The sequence below is a fragment of the Mustela erminea genome, chromosome 4 (assembly GCF_009829155.1).
Source record: "Mustela erminea isolate mMusErm1 chromosome 4, mMusErm1.Pri, whole genome shotgun sequence".
Classification (NCBI taxonomy): Eukaryota; Metazoa; Chordata; class Mammalia; order Carnivora; family Mustelidae; genus Mustela; species Mustela erminea.
In genome coordinates, this window is record NC_045617.1 from 52,908,493 (window position 1) to 52,935,186 (window position 26,694).

Sequence of the window (26,694 nt, forward strand, 5' to 3'; positions counted from 1 at the left end):
AACCCACAGACTCTAAGACAGCAAGAGTGAATCATATTGTAAATATGGACCTTGGGTGATTATGATATGTCAATGTAGGTTTAATTAATCTCTATACTGAACATGGGGCTCAAACTCACAACCCCAAGATCAAGAGTCACACACTCTTCCACCTGAGCCAGCCAGGTGCCCCTATGTCAATATAGGCTCACCAACTGGAATAAATATACCACTCTGCTGGGAGATGTTGATACAGGTGGAAGCTATGCATGTGTGGAAGTAAAAGGTACACAGAAAATCTTTGTATCTTCCTGGCATCTTTCCTGTGAACCTGAAACTGCCCTTTAAAAAAGGCAGTAAAAAAAATAAGTATTTTGCATGGTTAGGAAAAAAGTCTGGGTTTTTTGCATTTTTTTTGCATATACCACTGTATAAATTTAAGATGTGCAGCATAGTGACCTGACTTATATGTATTGTGAAATTACCACCATAGTAAATTCAGTTATCGTCCATCACCTCATATAGACACAAAGCCAAAAGTTCTTTTTCTTGTGATGACAACTCATCACATGAAAACTCATGAGAAATTTTTCCCGTGATTATTTACTCTCAAGAACTTTTAAAAGTGCTGCACAGGAATGTTAACTGTAGTCATCGTTTTGTACATTAAATCCCCAGGACGGGAAGTTTGTACCTTCTGACCATCTTCTCCAAGTCTCCTACCCTTCACCTCATTCCCTGCCTCAGATAATCATCAATCTGATCTCTTTTTTCTAGATTCCACATATAAGTGAGATCATACAGTATCTTTCTGTCTGACTTATCTCACTTAGCAAAATGCCCTCAAGGTCCATATATGTTGTCACAAATTGCAGATTTCCTTATTTTTTATGAATGAATAATATTCCATTGTATATATGTACTACAATTTCGTTATCCATTCACCTGTCAATGGACACTTTGGCCTTTTCTATGTCTCGACTATTATAAATTATGCTACTATGAATATGTGGGCGCAGTTATCTCTTTGACATAGTGGTTTTTAAAAAAGTTTTTACATACAGTGTAGCATTAGTTTCATGTGTAAAATATAGTGATTCCACACTTCCATATAACACCCAGCGCTCATCACAAGTACATTCCTAATTCCCATCACCTATTTAATCTTTACCCACCTCCCCCCGACACTGTTTCCTTCAGATATATTTTGAATGATGAGTGGATAGGACGAATGGAATGGTGAGTGACAGTTGAGCACCTTTTCATGTATCTGTTGGCCATCTGTAGGTATTCTTTGGAAAAATGTCTATTCAAGTATTTTCTCTCTCTCTCTTTTTTTTTTTAAATGGTGCCTGAACTCACAGCCCTGAGATTAAGACCTGAGCTGAGATCAAGGTTGGATGATTAACCAAATGAACCACCAAGATACCCCTTTTGTCTACTTTTAATTGGATTATTTGGATGTTTCTGCTAATGAGTTATAGGAGTTCTTTGTATATTTTGGATATTAATCTTTTATAATATATCACTTGCAAATATTTAATAAAGTCTTTAAAATATCTCTTAATATAAAGGAACATAATATACATACTACAAACAGATTTCCTAATTCTGTTAACCTGACCTGTATACCTGACTGGCAGTCCTGTTCTCATAAAAACTAAAGAACATTAATTATTAAAACAAAAAAGTTATAATACAAAGGACCAAAAGACCAAAAGATGTCTTACATCACAAGAAGCACAAGCCACTGGGGAAAAAACAACAACAAATAACTATGGTACATTAACAAATTCTGTTCATAAATTATTTCATTCATTAAAAAATAATTTCATAAGATATATGTTCAATTCATATAATTCAACCAATTCATATAATTCAACCAATCCAATTTACTGTCCAGAGTATATAATGAACCCCAACACTCCAAAAGAAAAACAAAATACGTAGAAGATATGAATGAGCAAATAAGAACAGAACACAAAATAACCCTACAAGCACAAAAACAAACTTATGGGGTATTTTGTTTACTTTACTCATGTGCCCCAAACTCACAGAATAGGGATTAACTCTAGGTGGGCACTCTCTCTATATACATATTCTTTAAAGATTTTATTTATTTGAGAGAGAGAGACAGTGAGAGAAGGAACACAAGTGCAGAGGGCTGAGAGTAAGCAGGCTCCCCACTGAGCAGGGAGCTTGATTGCTGGGCATGATCCCAGATCATGACCTGAGCTGAGTTGAAGGCTTAAGGACTGAAACATCCAGGCTCCACTGGCATGCGATATTTTTTGAATACTGAGTGAACGATTAATTAATAGTTTTTTTAATGCAGCAATAAAGATACTTAATCTCACTATAAACCAGAGTATTATAAATTAAAAATAATTTATAATACTGATAATCCCATCAGATTAGCAAAAAGTAAAACACCAAACACTGTGAAGTGGGTGACGATGTGTATAAATTAGAAAACTTATTTTTTTAAAGATTTTATTTATTTATTTGACAGAGAAAGAGAGATCACAGATAGGCAGAGCAGCAGGCAGAGAGAGAGGGGGAAGCAGGCTCCCTGCTGAGCAGAGATCCTGATGTGGAGCTTGATCCCAGGACCCTAAGATCATGACCTGAGCCAAAGGGAGATGCTTAACCCACTGAGCCACCCAGGCGCCCAGGAAAACTTCTTTTTTTTATTAACATTTTATGTTCTAAGATTTTATTTATTATAGAGAGACTGCCCTTGAGCAGGGGCATAGAGAGAGGGAGAAGTAGACCACGCCTGCTGAGCAGGGAGCCCAACAGAGGGCTTGATCCAAGGACCCTAGAATCATGACCTGAACCAAAGGCAGATGCTTAACCGACTGAGCCACCCAGGCACCCCTAAACTGGAAAACTTAAAAAGTGTTAGTCTAAACACTTGGGGATCATTTTGACAATACCTACATGAAGCTGAAATTGCACATGACCTAATAATTTCATCACTAAGGGATATACTAGATCATGTGTTAGCAAAGTATGGCCCTGCCAAATCTGGCCTGCCGTCTGTTTTTATGAGGCCCATGAGCTAAGAATGGCTTTAACATTTTTAAATGGTTGGGGGGAAAATCATATGTTTCATAACATATGAAAATTATACGAAATTCAAATTTCAGTGTCTGTCAAGTTTTACTGGCACAGCCATACTCATTTGCTTATGTCTCATCTATGACTGCCTTCTTGCTAAAATAACAGCACTGAGTAACTGCAACACGGTAAATTCAGACTGCAAAGTGTAAAATATTTACTATCTGGCCTTTTACAGTAAAAGTTTAGTGACCTCTGCCCTAGACACACACACACACACACACACACACACACACACAAGTGAAAGTAAAAAGATTTCACAGTAGCAATATGAAACACATGACAGTATACACAGTAGCAATGTAATAGTAAAAAGATGGATACAACCTAAATTTCCACAAACAGGGATGTATAAACTGTAGTATATTCATATTAGGAAATCCTAAATGGCAATGAATATGGAAGTACTAGAGGAGCACCTGGGTGGCTCAGTGGGTTAAAGCCTCTACCTTCGGCTCAGGTTGTGAGCTCAGGGTCCTGGGATCGAGCCCCACATCGGGCTCTGTGCTCAGCAGGGAGCCTGCTTCCCCCTCTCTCTCTGCCTGCCTCTCTGCCTACTTGTGATCTCTCTGTCAAATAAACTTAAAAAAAAAAAATGGAAGTACTAGAATAACTCTCATAACATAAATCTCTCAACCAATGCTGTAAGAATGAAAAATTTCTGCAAGGTGTAAAAAAAATACAGAATGTAATTCATAAAATGTTCTAAGACGTGCAAAATAATTTACACACACAGAGTCTAGAGATACATACATAAAGAATAAAAAAGTACATGGGGTGCCTGGGTGGCTCAGTCAGTTAAGTGTCTGACTCCAGATTTTGTTTTGGTCATGATCATAAGGTCGTGAGATCGAGCTCATCATCAGGCTCCACACTCAGCCTGGAGTCTGCTTGAGATTCTTTCTCTCCCTTTCGCTCAGCCTTTCCCCCCACTCACCCATGTATACTCTTTATAATAAATAAATGAATTTTTTAAAAAAGAGAAAAGAGTAAAAGACAATGAACTGCATGAGGAAGATAACTACCAAATCAAGGACAATAGTTACCCCTGGAGGTAGAGGATGCAAAAAGGATGGGGATCACCCCAGCTTCAACTGTACTGGTAATGTTTTCTTTAGTCTAGTAAGTATTCTTAGGAAATATTTCCCAATATTTTTAAACTATCACTATAAGGTTGGAAAAATAAGAGGGGTGCCTGGTGGCTTAGGTGGTTAAGTATCTGTCTTCAGTTCATGTCATGTTCCAGGAGTCCTAGAATTGACTCCTGCATCAGGCTCCTTGCTCAGCAGGAAGTCTAGTCTGTTTCTCCCTCTGCCTCTGCCCCATGCACCACTCACAGGCATGCAGTTGCTCTCTCTCAGAAAAATCTTTAAGAAAAATAATGAAAAATAGGATAAATTTTTAAAAGGATCACTATGATAGAATTTCTGAAACTTAGAAATATAAGAACAATAAAAAATAAATAAATAAAGAGGAATTAAATGCAAATGTCAGAAAATCTCAATTAAAGCAATTTCAGGTGATTCTATAGCAGTATAGCCCCAGTCTTCCTCAAGAACCTGTCAGGATTCTCCAAGGCAGTCTCTTGGAGCTCTGACCAATCATGTTACAAGTCTAAGTACCCTGCTGAAGAGACAATGTGAACAGGCCTTTACACTACATGGAGAGACAAAAGCCTACCTTTCAATACCCACCAGAGTCAGACATTTAAACGAAGCCATCTTGTAACCTCCAGACCAGTCAAACTACCACTGAAAAACACTCACAGATGCTACATGAAGCGGAAAAATCATCCAGCTGAGGTGATTCTCTCTATAAAACATTTGTACTCTGCACAGAAGACCAAGAGATTATCCAGTATTACTTCAAGATGAAGTCTGAATATGGGAGTGATACGAAATTAAACTTCTCTGGGAGTCACCAAAACCACACATCCTTTGCCTCAGGATCCAGTTACTGTTCGGAGTTCTCCTGGTTTATCTACCTACTTCTTCATTCCATTCAGTGGGTTTCTATGGATCTTTTGGCAGGATGCCAGCATACACTTAGTTTTGTCCAAGGTCATGATCAGGCAGCTGTCTGGTGCTGCTGTTGTTTCTGAAAGCCCCCAATCTTCTATAGAACAGAAATATCAAGTGGTGGTATCTTATCCCAAAGTAATGCAGTTGGTTCTACCTTAACACGGAAAACACAATTCTAAAAACTCAGTTATCTCAAGCCTAATGTACAGAAAATTGCACAGCCAGGACATTAACAACTCAGAAATGATTGTCATATTGTTCCTTCTGCTCCAAAGAAAGGTGAGAAGATCATCAGAGTAAGAGATGGTTGCAGTATACAGGGAAGTGGACCAATGACACTTTAATTCTGAACATTAAATGCAGAATCCAACAAGAGAAAAATTGAAAGAGTTTCACAGTAAGCTTAAATTAGGGGGTAAATTTTAGAAACAGATAAAGCTTGTGAATAGTGAAGATAAAGGAGACTCAAGAGTTGGTACTAAAACTGTGAAGGAAAAGCTGATATTCTCAGACTTAACCGCTATTAGGAAAAAACTAAATCATTCTTTGATAAATGCCCTATGATGATAATAGCGGAGACCAACCTAGGGTAAAGAAATGATTAAATGACAAAAATACCTGGAATCCCACTTCATCCAAACATAGGAGTTACGGAGGCAGGGAAGATACTGATGGAGGTAGAGTCAAAGTAGTATCTTCACCATGTTTTCAAGATTTAGTGGCAGATTCATACATAGGAGGTTGTGGGGTAGAAAGTTTACAGATTTTTGAATCTGTAAAGACAACACGGTTACTACATTGTCTACAAAAAGTCTCAAGGAATTTCTAGCTCTTTATGTCCTAAAAAATGGTTTTAATCTTTGCAGAAAATGAAGAAGTGAATTTACTATTTATTGGACACAGTACTGCTTTTTTTCTCCCTGCTCTATTTCAAAGATTATAATATAGTTAATGTGGGGCATGGGGAGGGAACTCAACCATACTAAAAATCAAACATAAAATGTATTTGAAATAGCAAAACACCTCCAAAGGCGAGATCAGAATATCATTTATTGTATTACTAATCAAAACTTCAGATGGCCTCAGAGCAATTGCTGTTAACTTGGAATAAGGCAAAGTGTCTACATGTCCCCATTTGCCTAGAACTGTCCCACTTTTAGCACTGAAAGTCAGTATCCTCAGGAGACAAGAGGTCCTAATTTTTGGTGACTGGATGCAGAAAATTCTGTGAAGTACAAAACCTAAGATAACCCAAAAAGTAGGAGCTGATGCAACACCATTTTTAGTGTCAAATGGATAGTGCATAGCTTATCTACCTTCTGTACTTACTTTCTGCCTTTCTTTGTTGTTTTAGCTGATGTTTGCAACCATAATTTGCAGTTCAGAGTAAGAGATCACCATCCATCCACGCTGCATCATTCTCAGCAATATATACAACTTAGATGGGTTGTAATTGTGCTCATTAATATTGTGTCATTGACTTTGTACAGACTGTTGTGTTTTGTATTGACATAGTGTTAGTTTAATTTTTAATATAAAGTATGTGACCATGCTTCCTAAGAGTTTAGGTAATGACAAAGAGAAAGATTACAATAACAACTCCCATGACCCACACATCACTCAATGAACAAAAAAGGAAAGAAAAGTTTCAATATTCTTCCTCCTTTCTTATTTCCACTTACATGGATTCAGAAATTCTTCAATCAGCCCCTTACCAAAGAAAAGTTAAACCAATAACTGTTTATGTAGCTATTTTTATCTGTGAAACAAATTACAAATTGTGTGGCCAACTTTGTTCTGTCTTTCTGTAGCTTCCCAAACTGCCCAGATATGAGAAACTTTTGGATCTTGTAAAACTGTCATTTTCAAGTTTAAGAAATACAGTAACTTTGTTGAAAGAATTAAAAAAAAAAAAAAATACCAGGGACGCCTGGGTGGCTGTCAAGCATCTGCCTTCAGCTCAGGTCATGACCCCAGGGTCCTGGGATCATGTCCTGCCTAGGACTCCTTGCTCAGCAGGACCTGCTTCTCCCTCTGCCTGCTGTTCCTGCTGCTTGTGCTCTCCTCTCTCTTTGACAACTAAATAAAATCTTAAAAAAAAAAAAACAGGTAAATGGGAGAGGAAAGGTACCTGTGTAGATTAAAGAGGACTACAAATTCTTTGCCACTTTTCCCACTGAATGATAGTCCACTTCTCCTCCCACTAATTTGGGGTTGATTCTGTGACCTGTTTTGCCAACAGATATGGCAGAAGTGACTGGGTAATTTCTGAAGTTGGCCCTTAAGAGATCTGTGACTTCTGCTTTTACCATTTTAGAGTGCTGCTTCATCAATTACTGATAATTTCCTATTATTTTTCCTTCTCTTGTCTAGCCCTTTTCTCAAAGGAAAAGTAGGCAGAAGGAAGAAAGGGTGAAGCAAAGGGATAAAAAAGGGAGGGAAAGAGGAAAGAAGGAAGGAAAAGCTGAAGGAAGTTTAGGCTATAAGTCAAATCATGAGCTCCAGTTCTGATTTTCCCACTGACTTCTTCTAGGTTACATAACCCCTCTACAATTCTTGATTTCCTCAAATACTCAACACAGTTAAGTAATGGCAACAGAAACAATCAATTTATGGAAGTGTAGACATGTGGACTATATAATTTCATTCCCTCTTGCCTCTCTGACTACACCAGTCAACCTACAACATCAACAGCAATCAACTGGCTGGCTCAGTCAGTAGAGCACACAACTCTTGATCTCCAGGTTATGAGTTCAAGCCCCATACTGGGTGTCTAGATTACTTAAAAGGTAATAAAATGTAAAAAAAAAAAAAAAATCTAAAACCCCCATAACAATTAGTTAATACCCAGAAAGATAAGGTTGTAACTGAAAGAAAAACAGTAAAATGAATTCAAATAAAAATGAAGGCAATATGAAAGAGAAGGAAAGCAAGAAAAGGAAGTCTTCTCTTCCCTAAGAAAATCAATATAATAATACCAACTAACACATAATGCTTGGGATTATATGCCTGGAATTGTTCTAAGAATCAAACATACAATAATACATTTAATGTTCATGGCATCTTTATGAGGTAATTATAATTACTATCCTTGATTCACAGATGTAAAAACACAAAGAGGTTAAGAAATCTATCCAAGATCACACAACTAGTAAGTAAGAACTAAATGTTGAATCCTGGCCTTCTGGCCTTCATGTTCTCATTGCATTTCTAATGAAAAATGCCATACTAAGGGATGTTCTACTCTACTGTTCCACATGAGTACATGAAATCAATTCAACTGGGAGGATACCAGGAAATAAAAATTCTTACTTAAGGAGTTAAAAAGGAATGGTAGTGTGATTAGTTTCTAAATGTGGTGCTATTAAAAGAAGGAGGAGCAGGGATAAATGGAGAACTCTGTGGTGTGTTCCACTTAGCAGGTGGAAACTAAAGACCTTGCTCATATTCAAGGAATATCAATCACTTAGAATAAGTTGTGCTTTAGTTCAAGAGATCCTATGAGGGGGCGCCTGGGTGGCTCAGTGGGTTAAAGCCTCTGCCTTCGGCTCAGGTCATGATCCCAGGGTCCTGGGATCGAGCCCCACATCGGGCTCTCTGCTCTGCGGGAAGCCTGCTTCCTCCTCCCCTCTCTCTGCCTCTGCCTACCTCTCTGCCTACTTGTGATCTCTGTCTGTCAAATAAATAAATAAAATCTTAAAAAAAAAAAGTCTGTTTAAAAAAAAAAAAGAGATCCTATGAAGTATTTACAGTCCCCAGTAAAACTGACAAACTGATTGCGTTATTACACTTATATGTAAGACAGAAGTATGATTAAGGGGAAATAGAAAACACTTTGCTTGAAGATAATAGATTTTGCTGGTATAGAGGGCAACAGCTCAAGTTCAACATCGGGCTTTTCAAGCCAGGGGTCCAAGTCCAAAATGGAGCAGAAATGAAAAAGAAAGCAAAGTAGTTACATACATATACACATGTATGTATACATATACACATACATGCAAAAGGGAAGACCAAAAAAATGGGAGAAAATACTGGTGAGGCAATTAGTTGGTAGAAAAAAAAAGGCAAATGGAAAGAAAATTAGATGTAAATGCAGTATAAAAAAGAAGGAACAAATGAGAGAGGGTGTAGATTTGTTAAAGATTCCACAGAGGAAAAAAAAGGGGTGAGGATTATTTAAAAAAAAAAAAAAAAAAAAAAGGTTAGACGAACAAGCTAGTTACTATCACCTTTGCCCTAACTGAACTTGCTGATAATCTTTGCTCTTCTATAAAGCATCCTTTTCCATGTGGTAGCCAATGACCTTTTGGGAAGCACATCGATAATGCTATGTCCAGTTTATCTCATACCACCCTCTTTGCCAGCATCAAACTGTCCTTGTAGTTCCTTAAACGTGCCATGCTCCCTCTATTCTATTCCCGCTGCCTGGAAAGCTCTGCCTTCCCACCTTTCCTTTTCCTACTCACCTTTCAAAGTGCCCTAATTAGATCAAATTCTTGTTATTATAAATAATTCCTTTTGTTGTATGCCTGACAGTTGTAATTATTCATTTACAAGTGTGATTATTTGATCACTGACTCTCCTCACCCATGGAACCCATTTCTTTCTCCCCTTCATCACTGTGCCTCTCATAGTACCTACAATACTGCAGTTGCTCAATAAATACCTGCTGAATGAATGAAGGAAAAGAAAAACTGCCAACCTATTATCAAATGTAGAAAAGGGGTATGAGTCAACCTTACATGTATAGAAGAGAAAGAAACGAAGAGAAAAAGAAGTTCAATGTAAGTTGTAGCCTAACTAAATTCATACAATTTTAGTGTGATACTATACTAAAAAAATTAAATACAATAGTAGCCAGTAGGTCTCCTTTTCCCTAATGAAGTCAGAAAAGGAAACAGAATTAATATTTTACTTAGTTATAAGGAAATAAAACACAATTTAGAACACGGATGACAAACAGGCACCTCAAACTTAATTTGACCAAAGCAGAGGCATAAACTTCTCATTCCTTTACCAGTCTACTCTATTTCAGTATATGGAATTACCCCACAACACCAACCAAAATTCTCAAAATACAATCCATCAAGAAGTTCTGTCAACTCTACATCCAAACATATCTTCAGTCTAACCACTGTTCCCCAAGCTCCACTGCTACCATTCTAATCTAAGCCCCTCTGATGGTTTTACACACAATGCTATATTCATATCAGGTATACAACATATTGATTTAATAATTCTATAATTACTCACTATTCACTACTCTAAGGGTAGTCACCATCTGTTATCATATAACATTATTACAGTATTACTGACTATATTCCCTATGCTGTACTTTTCACCTGTGATTATTTTACAACTGAACCTTTTTTTACCTCCTAGTACTTTTTTTTTTTTAAAGATTTTATTTATTTATTTGACAGACAGACATCACAAGTAGTCAGAGAGGCCGGCAGAGAGAGAGGGAGAAGCAGGATTCCTGCTTCTCTGAGCAGAGAGTCCAGTGCAGAGCTTGATCCCAGGACTCTGGGATCATGACCTGGGCTGAAAGCAGAGGCTTTAACCCACTGAGCCACCCAGGCGCCCTCTCCTAGTACTTTTTATCTACTAATCTATTCTAACCCTTCTACTTTAGAGTACTCCAATATTCTAACTCATGTCCCTGCTTTTTTTATTCCTCTTCTCTACTTCATTGTACACAGAACAAAGTGATTTTTAAAAAGATAAATCACTCCTTGGCTCCAAACTCTTCAATGACTTCCCATTTCTTAGAATAAAATAAAAATCATCACCTTGGCAAATAGATCTGCTGCCTCTCTTTTTTAGCACTCTCTCCTTTGTTTTCTACATTTCAGCCATAATGATCTCCTTTTTGTTTCATAAATGGAACCATGTATCATCTCAAAACTTTACAGGCATCATCCTCTCGGCCATACTCTGAAATACCTCATGGTTAAGGTGTTACCAAATTAAGGTGAACTAAGGTGTCACCTCCTCAGAAGGGCCTTTCCTGATTTTAATACTATGTAAAATGGCTTTTCCACTCCTTTATTTGCTCTGTGTATTTCTTCCAGTCTATATCATACTGCTATCATCTTGTTTATTTTATTAACAACAAATCGTTCCAAGTGCAAGAAATACGATAGTGAAAAGACAAAGTCACTATTTTCATGGAGGTCATTATTTTAGTAGGATTGAAAAGCATAAATTTATCAAGTGATAAGTAATGAAAAATAATACAGTATAAGGGAATACCATGTTGTTTGTACAATGCCTAGCACAGAATAGGTGGCTATAAATACCTGATGAGTAAATGAAAATCTACTTCAGTTTTTTTCAGTACGTCTACCAGAGTAAGGAAAGTATGCTCTATTGATGTTTAAATATTAAATCCTAAGGCTTATGGGGAAATATTCTGAAAACATAAGCATGGTATAGTACAAAATGTATGGCAAGTTACGGTGAAGTATTTTATTATTCAAAGTATAAAGAAAAGAATTAAATACAAAAAATACAAGAATCATTCCATTTATTTAGAAAGACTCAGTACAATATATAAAAATCAGATATGAGAAACTGAAATCCTTGCTTTCTCTTATGCTCATATTGTAACGAGTTACCGTCTGCTTTCTTTATGAGAATGCTAAAGGAGTATGGTGAAACTCAAAATTTATTGTAACTGTACATTCCTAGACCCTTAAGTTAGACTCAACTAAAAGCAACAGTTTAAAATTCACCATCAGCTTCATATTTGCTGGCTTTTTTTTACGCTCTTTCCATCCTCCCTATGTTCATCTAGTCAAAATTATGAACTGAATCAGGGGCGCCTGGTTGGCTCAGTCAGTTTACCAGCTGCCTTCAGCTCAGAGCATGATTCCCAGCATCGTGGGATAAGTCCGCATCAGGCTCCCTGCTCAGCAGGGAGGGAGTCTGCTTCTCCCTCTCCCTCAGCTGCTCCCTCTGCTACTGCTCTCTGGCTCATGCTCTCTCTCAAATAAATAAAATCTTAGAAAAAAATTTTTTTAAACTGAATCAGAAGACTGTAGAAGTCCAAAACTTACTGCAGTACAAAAATACAATCAATCTTCTGCATACTGAATGTATTAGTAAGTATCCATCAACAAGCCATCTTTGGAGGTTCCAATATCAAAACAAAAAACAACAGCACAGCACCACCTGTAACACAAGCTGCACCACTCTCAGTCTCTGACAGGTTATCTATTCTGGTCAAACAAGAATGGAGGTAGATCGGAGGTAATATGAAACAAACCCAGAAAAACAGAAGCTTTCCACATCTTCTTACTAGAATCTCATAAAGCTCTCATCACCTTTAAGTGTTTTTTTGTTTGGTTTTGCTTTGCTATACTCAAGGAAGAATTAAGAAAATTAAGCTTTCTTTCTCTATCTGCCCCTATCTGTTAGGCCCAATTGGTTCATTAGCGTAACACCGAGGACCTCTGTGGTCCAGGTACTGTTCCAGGTGCTGTTAATAACCGTAAGCAAGGCAATACCTACTCCTCTACACCCTCTTATAGAATACCTGTAGCACAATTAAAATACACTTTCTTAATCCAGAAACATTTCTAATTAATTATTTTTTAAAAAGTATTGCTTATACTGTATATGAAAATTATCTTTGTGAAATTATCCAGAGTGGTTAATCCTTTTTAACAATCACTGGCCAGCAGACTTATTTTTCTAAACATATTTGTGAACTCACTTTATATTTAAATAATGAACCCATAGTGTAAACAATGGACCCATAGTCAAATTCAGCAATGTGATGAACATTCAAGTTCCTGGTCCACAACCACAACGAATTTACGAGTATTTGGGTGGGGGGTGGGGGGGTCCTTACTTACATGGGCAAAGAACCAATACTGTCACCCATTACCACCATTCACAACAATAACATACAGCCCTTCTTAAGACTACTTAGTCCCACCTACAGCAAATGTTTAACTTTCCCTCACAAGTGAATAAAAATGGAACCACCCAAACTTTGTCTATTAGCTTTGGAGACCGTCCCCAAATTGACATTGTGAATCTCCTTCTCTACTTTCAGATAAACTATTTCATAAAATATCTTGAACAAAACACATTTCGTAAGAATATCAGACATGGCCAGACTTAATCGGAATACTGGCTGCAAAAGGAAGCCTGAAGCTCTGCGAAACAGAAAATAGCAGAGGGCGTATATAAAACATACCCAAGTAAAACTACCTAACTGCCCCTCAATTTCACCCGACCTTAGCAATCTTTAACTTTTTCCATGAACACCGAACAAGATCGGAACGCTATCTGCTCTCATCTTTAGGCCATCACCAAAATATTTCAAAATGTCAAAGACTTAACCCGTGCACTCTCAAAGGGCACCCACCAATTCCAGCTCGTATCTGGATCCACCTGCGCCCCCTCGGCTCTGCGTGCCCGGGCCAAGCCCCCTGCATCCGCGGACTCGAACCCAACGCGCTCGCAGCACATTCCCTCCCCGCCGTCGCCCCAGCAGCCCCCGCCCCCCCGGTGCCTCTGCCACCTCCCCCACCCCCCACACCCACCCAATGCGAATAACTGAATATCCGGAGACCAGGAGGCCACACTTTCCTGTATTTCCCCATCCCTCCCCCTGCAGGAGCAGAAATAGACGTACCTTCCAGAAAAGTAATCTCCCCAGCGCTGCCACCGCTCTTGCCAGCCGCCATCTTCCTCCTCCCACGCCGCCTCCTTCTTAATCCATGGCCCACACCACCGCCGCGGTCGCCGGGATGAGGGGCCGCGCCGCCGGAGGGTAGCCGCCGCAGGGTTGCGGGCCTAGAACTCGGCCGTCAGGGGGGCGGTGCTCCCACGTCCAGATGGGCCTACACAAAAGCAGGCCAGGCGCTCCTGGGCCTATCCGCGGGCTGGCGGGTGGCGAGGCCCGCGGCCTGGGCTTCTCCTCAGGCCCCTCCGGGGGAACGCGAGCGGCGGCGACGGCGACGGCGCTTCCCGGGCCCGGTTCCTCTCGGCCCACGACTCCCCATCCACCGCCTACCCAGGCCGCCTGAGACGCTCTCCCCAGCCGCGGGCCCCAGGAAGAGAGGCTGAAGGCGAGCCCACAAACACACCTCCCTTCGTCCCGGGCCGTAAAATGGCCGCAGCCGCCGCGCCGGGGCGGCTAGGTTTTCGCGACCGTCAGGCGCCCCCAGGCCCTCTGCTCCCTCTGCAGCCGTCGCCGCCGCTACGGCCGTCCGCCCACCCCGCCCAGGCGTGAATGCATCAGCGGAGGCCTTTGCGACTGTCCATGTGGACAGGGGTGGGTCTCCTCTGCCACCGCCTCGCGTCCGTCGCCACAGAAGCTCCAGCCGCCGCCGCCGCCGCTGCCGCTCCTCCCCCACGGGCGCTGGAGCTGCCGCCCGGCTCCCGCCCCCACCCCGACGCCGCCGCCCCCAGCGCCGCTCCCCCTCTGGAGCCCGGGCTCCGCTCGCGGGCAGAGCAGTCTGCAGCGCCGCACCGAACGCCGATTTGCGGCTCCCGCCGCTCTGGCTCTCCGTAGGGCCGGCCCTGCGCGGCACCGACTCGGCCTGGACACGTTTCGCCCAAAATCTCGACCGCGAGGGCCCCATGGCAGACTTGGTGTGTGAGCGCTTCTAAGCCAGGCCGGTGATCAGTTTGGTTTCTGTGGCACCACAATTGCCTCAAAAATGTTAAAAGTTCCTTTCTTTGACCAGGTCTTAGAATTTAAACCATAGCCAACTGAAGAGAGAAGCTATAGTGGAGTAGTGTAATCACATGTTCAGAAAATGACTCTTGGTCCCCCTATATTTTTTAAAAGGTTATCGAAATAATATATCAAGGTAGATTCTACAGTACATTTTGGATGACAATGTAAAAAAAAAAAAAATGCTGTTGTATGTGCCTAAGATTTCAAAAACCATTCCCTACCTTACAAAGTCAGGCCTTATAATTAATTGCAGGTGATTATATCACGTTTGCTTTTCCTTCTTTTCCTTTTTCCTTTGGCTTTTTAAAATTATAAAAATAAGACATTCTTTAATGAAAATCCACAATACAGAAAAGGAAAGAAGTTATGCTTAGTTTCACCACCAAAACTCAATTCCTTTAGGTGTGTAGTCCTCTAAGCGAACATTTTTCTTAAATCCCTCACTATCCCTCTTTAAAAAACAAAAATCCCTGTGTGTCAGTGAAAATTCAACAGCTAAGACGATGCAGAAAAACCATGATTCTGTGCGATCTTTGAGGAATGAACTGTTCTAATTAGTTTAATTGTCCTGTTAGCTAAGGCATAAGCCGAAAACCTTTCCCTTTAAAGCTTCTGTTAACATCTTATCCTAAAATGAATAATCTTTCCTAATTTTGCAAAAATAATATAATGAATATAATTTATTATACTTTATTTGTGTTATTTGAGTATATTGAATGATCTGGTTGTGATGCTCTATGACATAGAGTCTGTGCCAGTGACAGTATAATACTGAGGCGTGTAGATAATAGACAGATGTGGGTGACTGGACTCATTTGTACAGACTACAAAATGCAGTTTTAAAAAATAATCTCTGATTTAAAAATACATGTACACTGCCTTTGAGGATGGGAAAAGGTGCCAGAAGTCAAGGAATATGGGTGGCCTCTGGAAGCCAGTTTCCAGAAAAGGCAAGGAAACTGATTTTGCCTTGGAACTTAAAGCAGAGCAAGCATCTTGATTTTAGCTCAAGAAAATAACGAGTTGGACCTCTGACCTTGTAGAACTGTAAGATAATACATTTTTGTTAAGTTGCTAAATTAGTGCTATTTTATTACAGCAGCCATAGAAAGCTAATATACATATGGAATGGGTAACAAGGTGGAGTTATAGAAAAGATGTCTTTTAATCAATCTGATTTAGGATTTTAAGACCAGTCCATTGTTTTATTTTGTGTGTGTGTGAATTTCAGCTAATCTCTATTGGAGCACATAATTCCAACTTTGAAAGTGTGGCATCAAAATCACTTGGAAAGGCTTGTAAAACAGATTGCTCTGCCCCACCCCTAGAGTTTCTGATTCAGAGGGTCTGGAGTGCACCTGAAAATTTGCATTTTTAGTAAGTTCCCATGTGATACACAACGCTGCTGATTAGGGGACCACATTATAAAGATCACTAGATTAAACAATCTCAAATTCCTTTCTGTTCAGTTTAATTTAGTCTATGAGTCTGCAATTACAAGTGAAAATGATCACTTTCCATATTCAAGTGTAAGATTAAAGATATTTTCAGGAATCACTACTCTTCCATATATATGAACTGTATCCATTGAGAATTGATAGTATCATGTATCTCTTTACTTAGATATTCAGGCCTAGAAAACTTCAGATTGAGGACATGTCCCTGAAATGTAGATATATTTAGTATAAATATTTAAATATATATTTAGTATACTTACAAATATGCAGTTAGTAGCCCTTCTTTATACATTTTGAAAGACACCCACAGATGTAGCTGAGAATGCTTTTGAATATTAGAAATAGGGCTGATTACAAAATCAATTCTCTGAGTTGGAAATTTTTATTAAAAGTCTAGCATGTCTTTATTGTTTAAATTTAGCAAATGTTATTGAGATGTAAGCTAACTTGTTAGTTGTCATATTAATTTAATTCTGGCATAAAAGATAAAATGGAGAAAAGTTAGGTTATTTTAAGTTCGAATGTGTGGGTAATTGCAGTGTACATAATAAGCTACTTTATTTTTTCTAATTATTTCATTAAAGAAATTTTAGAAAAAAGAAAAAGCAAAACAGAGTCTACCACCCACAGTTCTAATTCTAATGCCCTATCTTCTCCAGTGTCTTTTTATTCACTTAGTCTTGTCACCCACTGCCAAGTTTGAACCCTGAATTTACTCTTCCAAACTCAGTAAAGCAAACATCCCATCTCCAACCACAGTGGTCAATGACAATGACTAATGGACCAACATCTGCAAGGCTAAGCAATCATCTTGTGCAAACAGAATTCAGAAGAAAACAGAATTAAGACTGACTACAGGATCCTTTGAAAGGATACAAAAGTATGAGATCCTCCCCAAAGCTACTTCTCTGCTGTGCTTCTTGCTCAGTAGGAAGTGTTTCATAAACTAGAAACCTAGGAATCACTCTTGATTGCTTTTTTAATTAAAGCTACGACCTTGAATGTATCTTAACTCTATTCACATTTTTTCCAATCCCAACGAGCCCAACCTAGTCTTAGCCATGATCCCCTCTCAGCCATAACTACTGCAATAACAGCTTCAAACAGGCCATTCCGTGTTCTGTACCCATCCTCTAATCCATTTCTCACACAAAAGCTACAATGATCCTTGGGAGGGTGGGGGTAATCAGATCAAAGCACCTACCTGTTTAAACCATTCAAAGGTTTCCTGTTGCTGTTAGGATAAAATCCTAAATCCTTACTTCATCTACTGGGCCCTCCCTAACTACTTTATGACCCTCATCTTAATAGCACTTTCACCTTCTCAGTTAATCTCCGACCATTTTGTATTTCTTTCAGTTCTACTTCATCTTCCTTTCTACTTTAGAGCTTTTGACATGTTTTATCCTCAATCCTCAATGCACTTTTTGTCTAAATAGAGTCCTGCACCAGCAGGTTAATACATATCTGCTGAATGAATGAACTAATGAAAACAGCATCTTTAAAATAATCTTTGCCAAGGAAAATTCAGAGTCATGGAATTCTAGAGCCTGCATTCCTTAGAAACCATCTAATTCAGTCTTCTCAGAAGTCCAGAAAACATTTTTGTCCTAAGTAAGATTGTGGTAGAAATCTATGATAAATACACTGAAAAGGATCAGTAATCCAGATGTGAACCTAGGGCCTGGCTTTGAAGATTACAATGCTGAAACAACTTTTATGGAAACTAGGAACTGACAGGAGGAGGAGTTGGTAATGGATATATAATAACAAGGCTTTCTCTCTGTATATGGCTACAAATTATTCTTTTGTATCAGGGCTGGCCTTTTCCTCTATTTTAGTCAGATTTAAAATGTTGCATATAAAACTATGGTTGGCCCTTGAACAAATTGGGTTTTGAATTGCATGTGTCCACTTATAATAATGTGGAACTTTTTCAATACAGTTAAGTACTATAAATGTATTTTCTCTTTCATATGATGTTTTTCTTATGATTTTTAAATCATATTTCATCTAGCTTATTTTCTTTTTAAGATTTTATTTATTTATTTGACAGACAGAGATCACAAGTAGGCAGAGAGGCAGGCAGAGAGAGAGGAAGGAACCAGGCTCCCTGCCTAGCAGAGAGCCCAATGCGGGGCTCGATCCCAGTACCCTGGAATCACGATCTGAGCCAAAGGCAGAGGCTTTAACCCACTGAGCCACCCAGGCGCCCTAGCTTATTTTACTGTAAGAACACAGTATGTAATACATATAACATAAAAAATATGTGTTAATTGACTGTTATCAGCAAGGCTTCAGACAACAGTAGGCCGTTAGTTAAGTTTTGGGGGAATCAAAGTTTTATGCAGATTTTCCATTACGTGGGGACGTGGCTACCCCTAACCCCTGCCTTGTTCAAGGGTCAACTGTACTTGAATAAACTGATTCATATTTTACGCTGGTAGAGCTTAGTAGTTATTAATAAAATAGTCACCCAGTTTAAATACATATATTTCCTTGAAAACACTCAATCTTGTTCCTTCAAGCACTAAAAAATGCAGTACATAGTCCACAACTAAATACAAGTTTCAGAAGACAATAGCAGGTTCTGCAAATTCTGTCTGGTTGATGGTTTTTGAAGGGCTAAGTGCATTTGTGTCAGATAAAAAGAACAGTGAGTCTTCTTTTTTTTTTTTTTTAAGAGTTTTATTTATTTATTTGACAGACAGAGATCACAAGTAGGCAGGGAGGCAGGCAGAGAGAGAGAGGGAGAAGCAGGCTCCCTGCTGAGCAGAGAGCCCGATGCGGGGCTCGATCCCACGACCTTGGGATCATGACCTGAGCCGAAGGCGAGGCTTTAACCCACTGAACCACCCAGGTGCCCCTGAACAGTGAGTCTTATATGAGAATAATGTATATACATTTGTTATAAGTATGTTTTAAGTTTCTGTTTTATCATAATTCTACATTATAATATTATACCTCACTTTCAACTTGCTACCTTATTTTTGCTCTTGTTTACTGCTACCATGCTTCCTATGAAGCTCCTTTGTTGTTTCCAGTTCTTTTAGTCCATGCTTTCTGTCTCTATTCCATGTGGCAGATTTTCTTCTAGAACTTCAGCAGGTAGTTTATTAGCTAGAACTTCAACATTTAAATTTTTAAACTTTTGATTAGGTGAAGCTCAAATTAATATTTTTAGAAATGTCTGTGAATATATCCTCAGAATAACACAGATTTCTTGTAATAGTTCCTAACAGATAGTTTCAGTATCAACATTAATAAATGAACAGTGAAGTTTTTTCTGGGGTTGAATTATGACTTTCTTGGATCCTAGTAGGCACTTTTGCTTTCTTGGGTCCTTTCTTCCACAAGAAATACTTAAAGTTTTTTTTTTTTTTGTAAGGTTTTATTTATTTGTCAGAGAGAGGGAGAGAGAGAGAGCGAGAGAGAGCACACACAAGCAAGCAGGGGTAGTGGCAGGCAGAGGGAGCCTGATCAGAACAGGAGATCAGAACAAGGAACCTGATGCAGGACTCAGCCCTAGGACACTGGGATCATGACCTGAGCTGAAGGTAGACGCTTAACCAACTGAGCCACCCAGGCACCCCAAGAAATACATTAAAGATTTTTTAAAGTCAGATTTATAGTGCTATATGAGACTATATTTTTGATAAAAATTTTAAAACTTAGTTTTTTTGCCTTTTTTTTTTTCAAACTGCTTTGGTCTAAAGAGACTATCCAAGCTGGATGCATTATTATATATTAATTATCATTATGTTATTTTTCTTCTGATTTTAAAAGAAATAATAGCACATTTTTTATAAGCATTTAAAAGTATCACAGGCCATAAGCATTGTGCTTTCTGTTCGTAATGGATAAGTCAGCCATGTACCTGACTGCTGGATCCTTCAATGTTCATTAGTGGAAATTATCACATGAAAGTCATGTCTAGCTGAATTCTGAAGCATTGGTTCTCAAACTTTAACATGCAAAATTCAACTGGAGAGGTTGTAACACAGTTTCCTGGGCTCCATTTCAGGCCATCTAATTCAGTAAGTCTGAGTGGGGTCCTTGAATTTTCATTTCTAATAAGCTCAAAGGTAATGGGAATGTGCTGTTCTGATAACCACATTTTGAGAACCAGTGCTTGGAGTAACGTATCTAAGTGTTTCATTTATGCTAAGGCGGTGCTCTCAATGTGATATAGGTATATCATATTGGTATAATCACTAGGTATAATAACTACATATCCTAACCAACATTTACTGACATATACTAACAACATCTATGTTATTTTTGTTTTAGAAATGGAAACCGAGACCTAAAAGTTTAAATACATTTTCCAAGGTGACTCAGCTCGAAAAGTGTCGAGCTGGAATTTGAGCCCGCATCCATCTAGACTCCAAAGTTCATGCTCCCCTATTTTCATTATCATATGGTAGTGATCCCAAAGGTAGAATACAATCAGTGGCTTAGAAGCAAAATTTTAAACATGAAATAATGCAAAAAAAAAAAATGATAAAGAACTGCTTTTATCTAGATCTTCATTGTTGTATTTGCCCTGTTTTATGAAATCTGCTGGTGGCCTTCTTTCTGGTTCTTTATCCCTCTGTTTTTATCTCCGGTTAATAACAGCAAAAGGAATATAGTAATAGCTTGCAACATAATTTTCCAAAAGTGCTATGCTGTAATGCTGACTTTCAACTAAAGCTGATTGGCATTTTTTTTTTAAAGATTTTATTTATTTATTTGACAGAGAGAAATTACAAGTACACTGAGAGGCAGGCAGAGAGAGAGAGAGAAGGAAGCAGGCTCCCTGCTGAGCAGAGAGCCCGACGCGGGACTCGATCCCAGGACGCTGAGATCATGACCTGAGCCGAAGGCAGCGGCTTAACCCACTGAGCCACCCAGGCGCCCCACTGATTGGCATTTTTCATTTCTCATTAACTTCACTTTCCAATTTAAACTGTTGCATCTCTTGAACAAGTCAACAAACTTAAATCCTCAAAGCACAAAAAAATTAAGAGCCTGCACTCAGTTTTGGACTTTAAATACCTTCACCTTATTAGATTAAAAATCTCATTTTAGGGGCACCTGGGTGACTCAGTGGGTTAAAGCCTCTGTCTTCAGCTCAGGTCATGATCCCCCAGGGTCCTAGGATCGAGCCCCACATCTGGCTCTCTGCTCAGCAGGGAGCCTGCTTCCCTCTCTCTCTCTCTCTCTCTGCCTGCCTCTCTGCCTTCCTGTGATCTCTGTCTGTCAAATAAATAAATAAAATCTTTTAAAAAAACTCATTTTATAACTAGCTTCCTCACTCATTTTCTTAATATTGTCTTACTATAAACACAGGAGATAATCACTTTTTCTTTTCCATCTACACATCTGTTTATGTATGTGTGTATGTATGCCTCTTACTGCTTTTCTTTCTCTGACTCTTTTATTCCTCAAGAACAGTCTAAAACAAATACAGGTTATTTTTTAAGTTGTATTTTTCGAGAAGATGCTTTGATGACCTCATAGTCAAACCTTTGCCCACAACCCTGGTGTAAAGGGGACACATTGATTTTCCAATCACATAGACATAATAAAATAAGAACTGAAAAACACATTACAAGGATAAAGAAATGATGAAATACATCAGAGAGCATTTGTTTAATGAAGTGCTTTACAGCTATTCTAACCAGTGAAATAGATCCATTTGTACTCATCAGGAAAGCAGCCATGGTTAATTAAAAAAGAAAAAGCAAATTGCAGTTTATTTCACTTTTATAAAAATATATTATAAGTATATATAGCTAATCTGTGTAGCATAGGCTATTTCAAAGGAAAAGGGTTAGAAGGTTGATATGAAGGACTTTGCCTTTTTTTTAATGGAATTTTAAATAGTTTTTGGATTATAGGTAACTTATTTTCTTCTTAGTGTTTTTCAATATTTTTGAATAATTTTAGGCTAATAAAGCTACGTTTTTTAATTTTTATTTTATTAATTTCTTTATTGAGAGATAGTAAAGTTTATTGAATAACAGAGTACAAGGCTCCCAAGCGGTGTGGAGGACCCAAGAGGTTTGCCCTAAAGCTATGTTTTTTAGACATCTTTCTTGAGCTTGCAAAGTTTAACAGTGCTATCTTACCATTTTCTTTTTTAAAATAAAGTCTTTTCTTGAAACAAAAATATGGTCATTGTGAAGTTTCCTAGTTTGTATATTTATCCTCATCTGTTAGGACTTGCCCATCCTTAAGGGCTTAAAATTTTAGGCATGAAAACCATACAAGTTCTATAATTTGGGCAGTGGGAAAACTATTTTATGTATCAATTATGACATTCTAGGTAGTTGCAGTTGATTCCTCTACTATTTCTCTGTTATGATGATTAGTATTTGGTCTGTGTACATTATTCTTGAAACTACCATGGAATTAGGTGGAATCAAATAAAGTTGCTGGTTTTGTAAGTCAAAAATGGTCAAATGTTGGTACTTTCATGTCACTTTACCTAAAAGTCAATAGCTGTCTTGAATTATGTCATTTAATACCTTTACCTAGAAAATAATTATGGAAAGTTAAGATTTTTCTAAATATTGTGAAAACATAATATTGCAAAACTTGGTTTATTAAAGGTATAGAATTTACATGGTGACTACATTAAACTTATAATACAGGCATGTACTGCAACCTTGGTTTCAAAGTATTAGAAAAGCAAACAGTATAATATTATTAAGAATAGATACCAGCCATTACCCATAATGTGACAAATTGGAGATTTAGGTTCTTATGAAATTGTTTCATTTGTGGAAATGGAAGGAGATAATCAATCAGGCCTTTAATGAGGAATTACTTAAAGAACACTTACGATTATTTCCTCTTGGGAAAAAGTCATAATTTAATAATGTTTTGGATTGGAAAGTATTCTATAGTGAATTAGAGAATATTTTGTGTTGTTCAGCATCTTGCATCCATGAAAGTATTTTTCTTCCTACATATTACTGAAATTTGTGATCCTAAGCAGGATAAAGCATTTAGGTATTTGGTTGTAAGCATGGGTCTTCACTATACAATGTCCCTTGCCTCTTATGTAACAAACTTGGCAGTGTAGGACAAATCCCATTTCTGATAGGAACAAGCTAGAGAGCATTATATAAAATCTGAACTAGAGGTTTAAAGACTACTGCTGAGACCCTAGCTTGCTTCCCTAGTCCCTTCCCCAGAGAGGGCTTTGTGGATGACTTATGGACAAACCATTGTCAGTAGCCTCTCATATCCACCAAAAGGGGAAACTGTTTGGACTGGGAGAGCAGTCTATCCTGAGGCCAGGCATGAAAGAATAGGTGAACAGGAAGTTGATGCTATTTCCTTATTACCTACTGTGATGACTAAAATGGCCTACTTGAAAACAATTTTAAATAGCTGATCTATTTGTTTTGGGTTTTTTTCAAAATTTTATTTATTGATTGATTGGAAAGAAAGAGAAAGAGCACAAATGGGGTAGTGGCAGACAGAGGGAGAAGCATGTACCCCACTGAGCAAGGACCCCAATGTGGGACTCAATTCCAGAACCCTGGGATCATGACCTGGACCAAAGGCAGACACTTAACCTACTGAGCCACCCAGGCATCTCTGATCTATTTGTTTTGAGTCATATGTTTAGGTGAGGCTACCTTTAGTGTCTGATTTAGAAGGAATATGCGGACTAATATTCCTAAGAATTTTTTTTAATTGCTATGATAATGTAAAATCTTCTGCAATAATACCATAATGGGAGAAAAAGAATCCTGGCCCACAGTTCAGTTGGCTACTTGATAAGACTGTGAAGGACTATAGTCCTCTTTATGACCATATCATGCAGAATAAGTATATGGATTAAGGTAGGAGACAACTGAAATGGAAGTACAGAAGGAAAAAACAGTTTTTAAGAAGATAAGTCCTATAAAAGTCACATAAAAGAAGGTTGTTTTAGCCCTAAGAAACTGGTAGCAGCCCTTTTCTTTTGATAAGAAAACTAAGATGGAAAGGGGACTTACTTTTCACTGTTTTTTACTATTTTGATTTTTGTATCTTGTATATACATATTATCTTTGTTTTAAAGTGATTTTGAATTGGTTTATAGTCACCTGAAAAGTTCCAGGGACACTTCTGTAGTTCTCACCTCCTAAATTGATGCACTTCATATGCTGTGATCAAGTAGGATTGATTCCAGGAAACCAAAGGTATTTCAATATCTGCAAATCAATCAAGGTGATATCCCACATTAACAAACAGCAGGATAAAAATAATCTGATCACCACAATAGAGGCAGAAAAAGCACTTGATAAAATTCAACATCCATTTATGGTAAAACTCTCAACAAAGTGGATATAAAGGGAACATACCTCAACATAATAAAGGCCATGTATAACAGACCAGTAGTTAACATCATACGCAGTGATAAAAACTGAGAGCTTTTCCTCTATGATCAGGAAGAAGACAGGGATGTCCACTCTCATCACTAATAGTCAACATAGTACTGGAAGTCCTGGCCATAGCAATAAGACAACACAAAGAAATGAATGCATCCAAATTGGTAAGGAAGAAGTTAAACTGTCATGACATGATGACATGATATTATATATAGAAAACCCTAAAGACTCAACCAAAAACAACAACAACAACAACAACAAAAACCAAATTCTAAGAAGTTTAAGTGAATTCAGTAAATTTGCAGGATACAAAATTAATATACAGAAATCAGTTGCATTTCTATATGCTAATGATAAACTATCAGAAATATAAAATGAGGGACGCCTGGGTGGCTCAGTTGGTTAAGCAGCTGCCTTCGGCTCGGGTCGTGATCTCAGGGTCCTGGGATCGAGTCCCACATCGGGCTCCTTGCTCGGCGGGGAGCCTGCTTCTCCCTCTGCCTCTGCCTGCCACTCTATCTGCTGTACTCACTCTCTCTGTCAAATAAATAAATAAAATCTTTAAAAAAAAAAAAAAAAGAAATATAAATTGAGAAAACAACCTCATTTGCAACTGCACCAAAAAGAATAAAAAACTGAAAAATAAATATAATCAAAGAGGTGAAAGACTTGTACTCTAGAAACTGTGAGACATTAGTAAAAGAAATTGAAGATGACACAAATGAGTGGAAAAATATAACTAACTCATGGATTGGAAGAATTAATGTTTTAAAATGTCCATTCTAACAAAGCAATCTATAGATTTAATATAATCCATCTCAAAATATCAGCAACATTTTTCATAGAACTAGAGCAAATAATCCTAAAATTTGTATGGAACCACAGAAGAACCTAAATAGCCAAAACAATCTTTTTTTTTTTTTTTTAAAGATTTTATTTATTTATTTGACAGACAGAGATCACAAGCAGGCAGAGAGGCAGGGGGAAGCAGACTCCCTGCTGAGCAGAGAGCCCGATGCGGGGCTCAATCCCAGGACCCTGGGATCATGACCTGAGTTGAAGGCAGAGGCTTTAACGCACTGAGCCACCCAGGTGCCCCTAGCTAAAACAATCTTGAGAAGAAAAACAAAACTGGAGGTATCACAATCCCAGACTTCAAGATCTACTATGAAGTGGTAGTAATCAAAGCAGTATGGTGCTGGCACAAAAACAGACACATAGATCAATGGAACAAAATAGAGAGCCCAGAAATGCACCCTCAACTCTATGGTCAACTAATCCTTGACAAAGCAAGAAAGAATGTCCAATGGAAAAAAGACAGTCTCTTCGACAAATGGTGTTGGGAAAACTGACAGCCTCATGCCGAAGAATGAAACTGGGCCATTTCCTTACACCACACCAAAAATAGACTTAAAATGGATGAAAGACCTAAATGTGAGACTGGAATCCATTAAAATCCTTGAGAACAGGAGAAGCAACCTCTTTGACCTCCACAGGAGCAACTACTTTCTAGAAACATCACCAAAGGCAAGGGAAGCAAGGGTAAAAGGAAATATTGTGACTTCATCAAGATCAAAAGCTTTTGCACAGCCAAGAGAACAGTCAACAAAACCAAGAGACAACCAACAGAATGGGAGAAGATATTTGCAAATGACATATTAGATAAAGGGCTAGTCTCCAAAATCTATAGAGAACTTAACAATCTCTACACCCAAAGAACAAATAATCCAATTAAGAAATGGGCAGAAGTCATGAACAGACATTTCTGCAAAGATGACATCGAACGGCCAGCAGACACATGAAAAAGTGCTCAAAAAATCACTCGATCTCAGGGAAATACAAATCAAAACCTCAATGAGATGACACCTCACAATCAGTCAGAATGGCTAAAATTAACATGTCGGGAAACCACAGATGTGGGTGAGAATGCAGAGAAAGGGGAACTCTCCTACACTGTTCATGGGAATGCAAACTGGTACAGCCACTCTGGAAAACAGTATGGAGGTTCCTCAAAAAGTTAAAAATAGACCTACCTTATG

The 26,694-nt window shown here is 38.4% G+C and overlaps 2 protein-coding genes across 8 annotated transcripts in view; one reads left to right on the plus strand and one right to left on the minus strand.

Annotated features, from left to right (window-relative positions):
* Positions 1-13,869, minus strand: part of SENP6 (SUMO specific peptidase 6) — a 113,570-nt gene extending 99,701 nt beyond the window's left edge. For all 7 annotated transcript variants that reach the window (XM_032339250.1, XM_032339248.1, XM_032339247.1 and 4 more), the window contains exon 1: positions 13,774-13,869. In XM_032339250.1, the coding sequence (XP_032195141.1) occupies positions 13,774-13,825 (52 nt within the window). In that variant the 5' untranslated portion in view covers positions 13,826-13,869. The remainder of the gene's footprint in view (positions 1-13,773) is intronic.
* An 800-nt stretch (positions 13,870-14,669) lies between these two features.
* The window catches only part of FILIP1 (filamin A interacting protein 1), a 273,938-nt gene continuing 261,913 nt past the window's right edge, over positions 14,670-26,694 (plus strand). The window contains exon 1 of the mRNA XM_032339243.1: positions 14,670-14,735. The gene's annotated coding sequence lies outside the window, so the exon portion shown is untranslated. The remainder of the gene's footprint in view (positions 14,736-26,694) is intronic.